Genomic DNA, 12,652 nt, shown 5'->3' on the forward strand with positions numbered 1-12,652 from the left:
ATCGGCATTACAATGTATTTTCATTCTAATTCATGGAAAATGATTTCTGTTTATAATTTAATCATCATAAATCTCACATATGCCTTTGTTTTTGGTGTTTGGTCAAGTGAAGTCGGTGAAAACTTTCTTTTGCCCGGTAGTTTAGTAACCTTGTGAGGGGAACTGTTTTGAAGTGAGACCTTTAATATGCATCCAATGCTGATTTTTGACTGTTTAAGAGTCCCAAGTGTTTTCACATGAAAATTTCTGCCCACTGTATTGTAACCCACTGTTTTCCCACTGAGACACAGACGGGGCAGGTGGTGAAAGGGTGTTCAATCTTGCATATCATGACTTCAGTTGTTTGCATGCTGCAGCTGATCTTTCTCTCGCCTCTCGTCAAATTCGTTTACTACTGTGACTACTTTATTGTTTCGCTATAAGGTATCCCGATCATTTTTTATTTCCGAGGCTACGATAAATTTTAACTCAGTCACTCTTATTCTTCTGGTATTATCTTGCACTTAGACAGTTCATACGTTGATTGAAACACTCATCCTCGCGATCGGTTTTCGATGAAAATGTAACATCTTGTGTTTACGAAAAGCCCTTGCGGCTCATGGAGCTTTTCTCGCGCTTGATGTTTTACATTTTCAATCAAAACACTGGAGTCGTGTTTTAACGATAACTTAATCCGATTAGTACAAACAGCCACGCGCATAACATAAGCATGCACGTCGCTGAATAAGTGCAATAATTTTGAACGTTATGTTAAACCCCCATTTCATCTCATCTCACAACATTCAATGACATTCACAACTCTGCTACATACAGGTGCATGTTTCGAGATTGCGACTTCATCCGTGAGAAAAACCTCTCCCTCGTCGGCCTACGTCATCTCAGAATCATCCCTGACACCTACCAACAGTATATGTCGTACACCGTGGCCAAGTTCGAAACCATGGACCAAGGTTTTGGGGGGCGCACACCTTGCTCCACTTCCGGTAGCAAGCACACGACGCCATCGGCGCCCATAGTTGGGTTAAAAGACCCGAGTAGTGGGCTTAAGTTGGGACCTGTGTATTAGTCCTTGGTCCCAGAACGAAAATTTGGCAAATTGGTACCACTTGGGGGGGCAAAGGGACATATGCATTTTTGTACAGCCTAGTATACATTAATCATATTGTGATATGATAGCAAGGTTTTTACGGCAGCTTATTTATAGAAATGACCTTTGACATTTGAGGGTGTCTAAAAATAGTAACAAATATTAAACATTGGAAATGAAAGATTTTCTGTCCCTTTTACCCATTTAAAGCATAAATATGTATGTCTTATTGATACTTTAATATCATATAGCCATATGTATGCTCATCTGGGTTGTGAAATGATAACATGTAATTATTTTAGACCTTTTTCGTAAGTTGGACATGATTTTGTCCACCACAAGGTATCAAAATCCCAATAATAGAAAATAGAGTCTGTTAGCAATCTTAATTGTCATTAAGGTTTTGTCTACTGATTCTCCATCCACAATTTCATAATTGTCCTAAGAACTGTCTTCCAAGGTAAGCTGTTCTTCAACAAATACAGGCTGGATCTCACATAGAAGAGCATGGGGTGAATGACTACTGTCCTTGTAGTAATGTTGAAAATATTGACATCCACAAATCCTTTCTCTCTGTCAGTAATCAAGTTGGCTAGTTCTTTGCAATATAGCACATATATTCTGTTAGGGAAGAGCCTTGTCAGTGATAGTGACGTCTGAGTTGGGTGGAATGACAAACTCCTGTGCACTTGACTAATCCAAGCTGAAATTGTCTTCTCTCAAACTCCCATTCCTGTAGCACGATGCCTATGCTTGAGGGTTGTTTAACCAGCACTGTAGGCGTCTAAGACCTGCCTTACTTCAGGCTTTTCTCCCAAATAAGAGCTGACATTAAAATACACTTGATGATATCTACATAATTACAAATATTATCAGTTCAAGTCAATCTTTTTCGTCTCCACAACTGTCGCCTGACTCGCTCTCCTCACCAAAGTTGGTGCATGTTTGGAGTTTGCACATGCTAGTACAGGTCAGTCCATTTAAGATGCATGTGCAGCTGGGAAGTTTGCATGACTTGGGACACTTGCAGGCTAACAGCTGCAACACAGCTTCAGGCGCTGGAAGACCACTCATCCAGTCAACTGCCAGATCATATCCATCAGCCGTCTGTTCCATGGTCCATCCAAAGCCATCAGGTGATGGGATGTTGGGCCTGTTGTCAAGAGCTTTCTTCCATATTGCTGTTTGATAGTTGGCTCTCTGTGAATGTTTCATCAAACAATCTCTGCATGGTGGAAGTTGGTGGGCTTCCATTTCACCTTTTTTTGAAAGGAAAAGGTTGTGCCGCAATATATTCACATGCTTGAGAGAGAAACCATACAAAGAGCAAGTAAACTCCTCAAGTATGGAAAACACTTCTTCTGGCAACTTATGATGGAGTCCCAGTTCTTTGAAGCAGGCTTGGTACTTCTTGTTACCTTTAAGTAATCCCAAGGCAGACAGTTTACCTTTCCCAGCAAAGGAGCTGATGGTGTCACATCCTGTGAAGGCATGGCATCCAAGAATGGCTTCAGATACATTTTGTCCCAGTGCCTTCCTAACATTGGATATGCTGATGAAACTTGTTCTGTTTCTTGTTCCAAGCTTCATGTAGACATCCGACTGCAGGTGGGAAAGCAAAGACAGGCATAGGAGAAATACATCGGTATCCTCAGAACACACAATAATGGTGCAGTTTTCTCCAATTCCCTGGCCAAAGTTGATTTACTTGTCTTTCTGAGTGATCCATCAGGGTATGCAAGTGACAGTGGTAAAGGTCCAAGGGGGTGGGTGAATACAGATTTCATATTGAGTTGTCTGCTCTGTGCTATTATGACCATATGAGCAAACAGATTTCTATCTGCTCTGAGCACTACTTCAGCTTGACTAGTTTGAACCTTTTGCTTCTTCTTGGTCAGATTGCTGAATGTTTTCAAATTGTTTCTTGGCAGCGGATCGTGAAATTTCTGCAATGGAGGGTTGGTAAGAAGATGTCTGGAATGAAAGTCACTGAAAGACTTTTCTCATATTTCTTCTGCTCTCAGAAGGTCAGAAGTGATGTTTGGAGTGGCTGCAGCAGCAGTGGATAGTGACACCAACTCAGCATTGTTGAAAGGATTGATCCAGTTGTTCTCAAGATGATATTGCCAAATGTTTCTTGGTGTTTCCAAACAATCTCAGCTGCTTTGGCATAAAGGGCTTGATCCAAAGTGACTACAATGTTTTCAAGTTGGAGGGCATTCATTATGGTCAAAGACTGCTGCAAGATTTCATGAACTGTGGACATGTTAGTGGCAGGTGCATTGATGGTTGGAAGGTATCCAATTGTGTCCTGTTTTATGTCATCCTCATCACCACCCAATATATTGAAGCCAGTCCATGAACTGATCTTCTGTTGTTGGATGTTATGAAGTCTTGCAAGAATCCATGTTAGGTTTTTCTTCATTGATTCACCCATAGCTGATTCCGAGGGAGAGCATGGTGCTGGTATTGCTGGTGGTCCAACTCTTTCTCCTGCTTTGTACAGCTGTAACAATGGAACAACTGAGTCAATGGTGCGTCTTCTTGTCTTTTCTACTGATGGAGCTGGATGTTTATCAAGATGTGGGCCATGGATGGTAGGGTGGATTGCTATACTATTCTATACCACTCTGTGGGAAGTGCCTCCTCCTGTCAGAGTTTCCTCAAGGCGGTCAATGTTATCCCATGCAAGTGAAGTAACAACATGAGGGTGAATGTTTTGTGGTAGTGGTACAGCATCTTCTTCAGCCCATGCTAGCTTTTGGAGGCATATTGGAGTCTCAATTTCTTCATATTTTGGGTGTGAAACAGCATGACCAAAACGGTTCAAAATTTGAATAATGGCAACATTGCCAGTGAGAGTCTTGACAGCAAACGGAATCAAAATTTGCTTGGGTGTAATTGTTTTACCACCAGTCACTGCATAAACAAGGTCTTGACCAAAGGAGTCTGAAAGAATTTTTGTTTTCCCCGACATGAATTCTGGTTTCACATCTCCAGTGAGAAGAATTTCCAAAAACTCTTTGACAAACTTGGATGGATTTTTCAAATCTGATGGTTGTGGTGGCCATGGCAGTTCGTCTTTCATATTCTTTATACACTTGCGCAGTAGAATTGCAGCTTCCTGTACAACTTTCTCTGTGTCACTCTTTGTCCTCCAAACATTCAACTCTTCTTGCATCTTTTGATTTTCTCTGGCAATGGTTTCAATAGATGGGGTGTTTGGTAAAAGAAGAAGCTTGCCATTGTTGTCAGTAAATATGTGAAGGCTGTCACCAAATTCAGAACTAAGTTTACGATGCAGGTGCTTCATTGTTGATGCCTTGATTTCCTTGCATCCTGCATTTTCAAGCAGACTTCTCAACTTACTAGCAAGGTCTGTAATCTTGAGCACAGATGGGTTTGGAAATATTGTGGTTCTAATGTACTCACAAACTTCTTCAAAGGCAATTGATACATCATGTTCATAAATTTGATCTTCTTCGGTTTGCTCTACAGGAGTTGAATGGTGATACCTCTCTTCATTCCTTGTGTAATCTCTATAGCAACTTCTGTGGTAGTGTACCTCAGGTGCAATAATATCTCTGCTAGTAACTGCAAGGATTTTAGAATCTAACTTCAGTGTTGCTATTCTCCTGAGAGTTTCATCAGTTCTAAGTTGTGACGATATTACTAACTGCTCCCTAGAGTTGGTGCCTTTTTTATACTTGGTCTTGCTGCAAAATACACATTTTGCCTCATGCACAGTTGTTGAAGAATGGCCTGACCTGTTCAGTTTCTCTCTCACGAGAATAGACTCTATTGTTGCTTCAGGTGACAGGAACTGTTTCAGATCTCTTTCATTTGTAAATCTGCTCCGACAATTTCAGTGGTACAGCAGTGATGGAAATTTATCTTCTTCTGTTATTTCCGCTATTCTTAAAATATTAGCATGTTCTCAAAGTTTTGCTGCTCTGAATAGTGTTTTCCACGAAGAAACAGAAGACAGTGAGGTTAAATTTGAAGAAGACTCTTCACAAATGATGCAGGATTCATTGTAGGTCTTCTGTTTGGACAAGATGGAAACATCTTCATCAGATTTCTCTGCCATGGTCCACTGCCTTCACAGATAGGTGCTGCAACCAAAAGATATTTATAAGTCCAGTGCAAACCTGTTAACATAAAAGTAAATTTATTTCAAAGATGTACAACTTAAGACTAACCCAGCAAAACATATATCGTAATAAATAATCATCTATTGCATATTATATTATCTGACCAGCAACTCTCTGAGAGGACTACACTCACATTTTCCCTACAAAGATTCCTTAGAGATTGTTTACACAATAAACCCATCAGTCATAAAGAAAATTAAAAAATTGGGCATAGCTTTCGCGTGCCGGGCTACCTGCCCGGTCGAGGGAGCATGACCGCTCAATTTCTTCAACCCCCCAACCCATGAGTCACAAGGGCAACTGCCACATGTATGCAATGACTCCCCCATTCCCCAAACAATATGATCACAAATATCAACTTACTTGCAACAAATGTTATCTCTAATTGGTCTTAATAGAACAGCACATACTATTACATTATAGACATACATTCTTTTTTTAAAACAGTAATATTCAACAGAGTACTCATGCCATGATAATATAGTCTTAAGAAAATACTGTCTTCTGTTGTTTGTTTACAGTGTCACAACAGATCTAATTACCAAATCTTTGCATAGATACATTAAAACAACAAGAAGCATTGCACATTGGATAACTAGTAAATGTTTTTTAACTGCTAACTCCCAACTTTGAGGATCATTTGTATGTTAGATTTCATTTTTGAGCAGATTGAAAGAAAAGTTAATTGGACTATATTTAGACATGACCAATTTCTGAACAAAACTTTACCTTCTCATACAGTGTAACAATATTCAAATAAAAAAATAACGAATGATAATTGGACAGCAACAGTAACTTACCTTGTATAGACCTTGGTTCATTGATGAAATTTCATATGTAGCTGTGCATGACAAGAAATAGTAGACCTCTGTCAACCAGTGCTGAGACCTGGTCCCATGCTGCTGCCACCTTGACTGTGCTAAAAATAGCATGTGGCTACTACTAGCCTGCAACTTGTTCCACAATATGTAATTAGCTGGCAGCAGCAGGGCACTAACTAAAAGTGGCTATAAATGTTAAAAGCTGTGAAATTAACTTTGCTATCACATAAAATCATGTTAAACACATTAATGTGTAATGTTTGGTATATGTGACACTTTGCCCCCCCAAGTGGTACCAAAAACATATTGGGACCAAGGACTATATTGTGTGTTTCAGTCAGTGAATCATTTCAGTTATATTTGCCACGGAAGCCCCCGGTTCAACCCGCCCTTCTGGATTTTGCTCTTCAAGGCGAGTGTGTTTGTTTACGCCATCTTTAGCAATATTCCAACGACACGACAGGACCAATCTCATTCAAATCATATCTTAGTGGAATCGCACCCGGGCCTTTGGCGTAACGAGTGAACACTTTAACCGCCCCGTTGAGTATAACTATAAGGGACCTTCCATTAGATATCCTTGTTGGGGGGCGCAGAGGCTAGAATTGGACTTTTAAAAAAAAGGAGACTGAGAAAAAATGACAGTTCTACTTCTGGATCTTTCATACACTGAATAATCAAGGCTGATGTTTGTTTATTTGTTTGTAATGAGTAATGTGGAGCCGCCATAAATCGTATTTGGTATGCAGATTCATCCTTCAAAAATAAATGTTTCACGTAAAATATTCTTTATGTGCTTTATTTTTTCTATATTTTCCATGTAATTCAACTGAAATCATACTTAGACTCCTTTTTTTTTTTTTGATTATTGGTTTGTTTTTTGACGCCGCACTCAGCAATATTCCAGCTATATGACGGCGGTCTGTAAATAATCGAATCTGGACCAGACAATCCAGTGATTGACATCATGAACATCGATCCACGCAATTTGGAATCAATGACATGCATCATCCAAGTCAGTGAGCCTGACCACCCGATCCCGTTAGTCGCCTCTTACGACAAGCATAGACGGCTCTTACGACAAGCATGGGTTAAACTGCATGGAGACCCGGGTGTTCTCGGGTCGTGTGACTTTCGAACAATGACTACGGGTAGTAGGTAAACAATAAATGACCAAATTCAAAGTTAACTACTTATTTGAAATGATTAGAAATATAACAAACAGACGTCAAAGCAAGTTGCCTGAGTGATTAGCAGTTGAAAACATACCACGAAACTGGACTAGTGATAGTCTAATCAGGAAGGGGCGATAACGCTTGTCAGTTAAACTCGACTCGAATAGATCACATAATCGGAGCTGTACCAACGTGAAAACAATTTACTGAACTTTGTTAGCTATGGAAACATATGTCCCTGATTAATCTATCCGTGTACCACGCTAAGTTCTGGCTCCTACACGTCCGTGTCGTTGTACAAAACAACCTTAGCGCCTCGACTGTCGTCAGTCTATGTTAAGGTCATGGAGTTACGATCACCTTAGCAGTAAGATCGCTTTGTACAAAATCACCCTTTTCTACAGCCGAGTTAACTGCAGCTACGCTGTACACGGAGCCTATTAGACGACTAGACTCCTTATATTAGGCCAGCGCGAGCACACTCCCGCTACGCGGATGGAGGTCTAAACGCTGATTGGTTGCCAGATAGGATCTACGTCATACTTGTTACCGGTTACGGGTTCGTGAAGCGCTGCGACGCGTGGGAAGAAGAGACGGCGTCCGTTATCATCACAGGTAGATTTTCCAATTGAACCTTGATTTATGTTTAAATGATTACAACCCGACCGCAAGAGTACACTGCCCTTTATCAAAGGGAAGTTCAAGCTACTCTTACCCTAGTCTATGGGACGTCTCGTTTGTTTGGTCCTCCTGTCCCGTCACACGTTACGAAGTGCAGAGTAAGATGTACAAAGCGACAAAATGAAACAAGGTTACAATATTCGGCAAACTCCAACTGTTTTAAATATTGTGGAAGCCGCCCCAAGCCGCAGAGGTCTCCAAGTTGCCCAAACTTGTAAAATGCCTCAGCTACGCCCCACTTCGACACAGATTTTCAGTATGTTATTACCATTGTATTGATAATGATAATGTTCAGTGGATACCCCAGTAGGCCTAGTTTCTCTAGATTCATGGTTTTGACCAGGGCGACGCCATGTTTTGTTTGCAAAAAACTGAATGCCTAGTAGCCTAGTACTTAGTACTATCACCAGATCTTATATATATATATATATATATATATATATATGTGTGTGTGTGTGTGTGTGTGTGTGTAAGTTACACAGATTTGCTGTGTATGCGATCATTGTAGAGTAAAGCAACTTTTGCCCTACTAACATATACAAACAATATATACAATCTTGATATTTACATGGTTGTTTTTTTGTGACAATTATCGGCCCTGCGTTAACGTAAACGTCCATGTTACTGATCTTGCCGCGCCGTATGGTTTCTGGAAGTGACCGTCAATATAGTTATTTGACATGTGTGCGCAAGGTGAACGTTCGGCTAAAACATACGTGCACACCACTTTCCATTCTGTACCATGCATTGCTAATAACGTTTGTTTTAATTATAGTATGAGGACTTTAGTGCTTGTCTGTGTTTTGATGGCGGCCCTAAGTGTGACGCATGGAAAAGGAAAGGCTGGAGGAAAATCGCTCTCGAAGAAAAGTTAGTGTGTCGATGTTGGACATGTACTGTGGTCTATGTAAAGAATGCAATGCAAACCTTTAATTTTAAAAGTAAACCCCATACTAAGTTGTGTATCTAAAGCATGCAAGGGCACTTTGGGTTCCATGTGTTCTGACCAAATTTAAGGCTTTTGTGTCGTTGCTTTAGTTTATCTAGATAAAATATCACGATGGTTAGAAATGCAGCTGGCCGTTGAAGATACCATTGTTTAATGACAATAAGACGGTTGAGCTCGTTTCACAGACAAATTATTGATAAATATTGAAAACACTGAACACTCGATGACCCCAGCAGCCATGTTGCTTGGCTGGCGTCACCGACATTGTTTCACTTTAACAATTTACGTCATAGGGTTTCTAAACTGTAAACAAAGCCATCTGAGGTGATCGTAACTCCCATACTTTAACACTGGCTTACGATAATCCGAGCGCTAACATCGCTTTGTGAAACGGTGCCCTGACCTATCTATAAACACTAAAAATTAACCCTAGTTAAACTCCTCTTCTCCAAATGTTGTATGGAGAGGGCGCCAGTGCCTGTGTCAATTATCTGAGACGGAACAGGCACACGTTCAGATTGTAAGTCTGATTTTAGTCATATAGTAGTTAGTTTTTGAGTATGGTTTAACGCCGCTTTAAACAAAATTCCAGCACTATCACGGCGAGGGACTTCACACATTGTACCTATGTCAGGATTCGACCCCGGGTCTTCGGCGTGACGAGCGAACGCTTTAACCCTCTGGATGCCGAGTTTTTTTTCTGACGCACATTTTCATAAGATCGGAAAAGTGAAGGTTGTGCGAGAATTGCGCTCACGCGGCACCCGATCTACCTCTGGCTATAAAATTATGCAGAGGTGGAGAATATTAAATTTCCTATTTGATGGTGTAAAGTTAACTGCAAATGTTGAACCGGTTTTAAAAAAAACACTTCTAAGTGTTGCCCGAGAATTTTTTCTACCTTGAAAAACAGTAAATTTCTCCGCTTTTTATCGTACACCGATAAAAGTACTGTGCGACGATTTTTTTTATTTACCAGCTTTACGGAATCTGTGAGCGAACAAAATACTGCCTAATATCTGAACGACATAACTATATACCAAATGGAGTTATATGCGTATGTATAACGACAAACATGCAATGCCAAAAATAGCATGCCGTAAATGACGAAAACTGATTTTTCTCTATGACGTCAAAAGGCGACAGAGAGGTTACACACGCACAAGGAAAAGGGGGCATAACTCCGCTAAGCTTAGCACTAGTTTATTGTAACTCAGGTCACTTGGCGAGAATTAGCTGTGGGTAAGGATAATATATTTTCGTGGTGTTTTGTTCACGAGGAACCAAACTATTTTCAACACAAATATCGATAAAGAAACTGTATACGTTAGTTGTAAAAAAAACAACATAAGAAATTATGAAATCGTGCTTCATAAAAAAGTGGTAAAAGAGAAATGGATGGCCCTATCTAACCTATAACTTAGTCCTTAGATTCCAACATTCTCCTGAATGTGTAAGTGTAATTTGACTAATGTTGCACCATTATTATTGGAGCACTAGCCTTATCATCAAATGTAATGAAATACCCCAAAAAATAACACCGTTCTATTTGACGTCATGGCTGTTTTTATGTCTTTGATAACGTCGGAGAAAGATGACTCTGGTATTTTGATTAATATATATCTCCCCTAATTTTCGTTCATGATATGGAAAATCTCGATGTGTAAAACTGAATTTGGCGCTTTTTCGACACAACATAAAATGACTGCTTTTACCAATTAAATAATGTTTTGAATATGTAAACAATTAGCTAGTTTATCGCGTGTCTTAATTTGACAAGACACGCACCTGTTTGGCATCAATTTACGTACTGAAATACACAAAATAATTTTTCAAAACAATCAAATTATATTCAATATTGGGACAGATATTGGACAGATATTTCTCTTCATCTTGTCTCAGAATTACACACTAAAAGATGCGAAGAAAGCTCTATTGGTATAGAATTATCAGGATAATCGTATCCGGTTGAACCAACAGCTAGGGTACTTGGCATGGGTTTAATGTTATACATTTTACAATTCCTGGAGAAATAAAGTGAACAGTTTAATATCCTGTGATCACAATATTGAAAAAAGAATGAACCCATTGATTATATAATGCAAAACAAGAGGAATAATTCGTAAATTGTTTGTGGCTAACACGCACCTGGCGAATTGTTAGCTATCACGGCTCTGTGTATCAAACGACAAAAATTTTTTTTTAAAATTCCAAGACCAAGACAATTTCAGAAATGTGTGCATATCTTTTTACGAAAAATATTATCCATTTTGTCAAAGTAACATAGAACTATTCATTTTTAGTTATAAAATAAAATGAAACAGCTATTCAAAGACATTGGTAATATGAACTTATGATATTGACTATTACACATCCCAAGAAATACGTACATGCTGCAGTTACCTTTACGCTTCATCTAGTAACACTTGTCCAAAGGAAAGAAATATCGTATTCGACACTAAAAACCTATCAATTGTTATGTAAACAATGTTCAAACAAACAGGAGATTATCAAAGATTCGTTCATACATGTTGTGGCTTATATTTGCGTATGATATCATTTTGAACATTGACAAATATCCAAAGGGAAATTAATTGTGTGAAAAAATGTATAAAACATGCAAAATCTACTTCATGACTGAAACTGTAAACAGCATGATACAATGATCGTGTGCACTCTCATTCAAGGACCTTCACCACAAAGAAATTAACAAATATGTACAACAATGTTGACGTATGACATCACTACATGTGACCGACTTTTACAAAATGGCGTGTTCACTGTCAACAGTACGCGGGATTTTACGAGGGGACTTTCGTTGATTCAGGGATCGCATATACATAAATGTGCCATAAATGTGCCATGTAAGTAGTCAGAAACATTCTGACAATCTATGTACTGTTATTTGTTCTTATAATCTTCATCGAAAAGAACCGAAATAGGCAGAAATTCCGATAAATACCGTTGTCGTTGTGCGTGATTTTGCGTCAGTCATGGCGTCACACAGGACGGTAACTTTGACAATTTCTGGTGAAAATATCAAATCATTGCAATGTATCTATTTTAAATACCCTAATTTTTCCTACTATTCTCTTCCCGTGCATATTCTGAAAATGTTGAGCCAATGTCTTGAAAGAGTAGACGAATGGATAGCTCTAAATTGGAGAAAATGCTACACTGTGTAAAATCTGTATTTTGCTTTGTTTACATTTCAAACAAGTGCAGTTTTTCGAGCACAGCGTTCGTTTTCACACCTGACATAATTTGCTTGATTTCATCCAGCCACTTTGTATTGGTGACAAAAACCATTGGTCATTTGATTCTAAAATGTATGAGGAATTCAAGGATGTGTGTATGGCAGCTAAGTTTGAAATATACGCGATGTTACAGGCGCCTCATAACCGGTGTACCTCAAACGTGATTTTGTAAACACTAGCCAATATGGCGGATAGTTCACTTCGGTGTTCGTGTTTGCGTATTTTCCAAAACATTCGAAACGATTCTCGGGTTATCGGAGACGTTTTGGAATGATCATTGGTGATTTCATAAAATACAGATACCCGTGATCACTAATATACTATTTTTGAAATTCATTTCTCCGAGCAAATATCCTAAATTTAGATTTCAAAACATGCTGTAAATAACGCCATGAGTGGTGATTTAGTAATGTGTAAAAATTGGCGACATTTACGATGTACCTAATTTTCAGAGGTCATTTTCAATAATTTTGCTTGGACTAAAATGGCAGTGGATGATATCACAGAACAGGGATTTTCCCACCTTAT

The 12,652-nt window shown here is 39.1% G+C and overlaps 1 protein-coding gene across 3 annotated transcripts in view; it reads left to right on the forward strand.

Moving 5' to 3' along the window:
• The window catches only part of LOC139462416 (egg-lysin-like), a 51,366-nt gene that overhangs the window by 18,803 nt on the left and 19,911 nt on the right, over nt 1–12,652 (forward strand). For all 3 annotated transcript variants that reach the window (XM_071244117.1, XM_071244114.1, XM_071244115.1), the window contains one exon: nt 8,694–8,788. In XM_071244117.1, the coding sequence (XP_071100218.1) occupies nt 8,694–8,788 (95 nt within the window). The remainder of the gene's footprint in view (nt 1–8,693; nt 8,789–12,652) is intronic.

This window comes from Haliotis cracherodii, unplaced genomic scaffold (genome assembly GCF_022045235.1).
Source record: "Haliotis cracherodii isolate W230 unplaced genomic scaffold, xgHalCrac1.p SCAF_15, whole genome shotgun sequence".
NCBI classification, from domain to species: Eukaryota; Metazoa; Mollusca; class Gastropoda; order Lepetellida; family Haliotidae; genus Haliotis; species Haliotis cracherodii.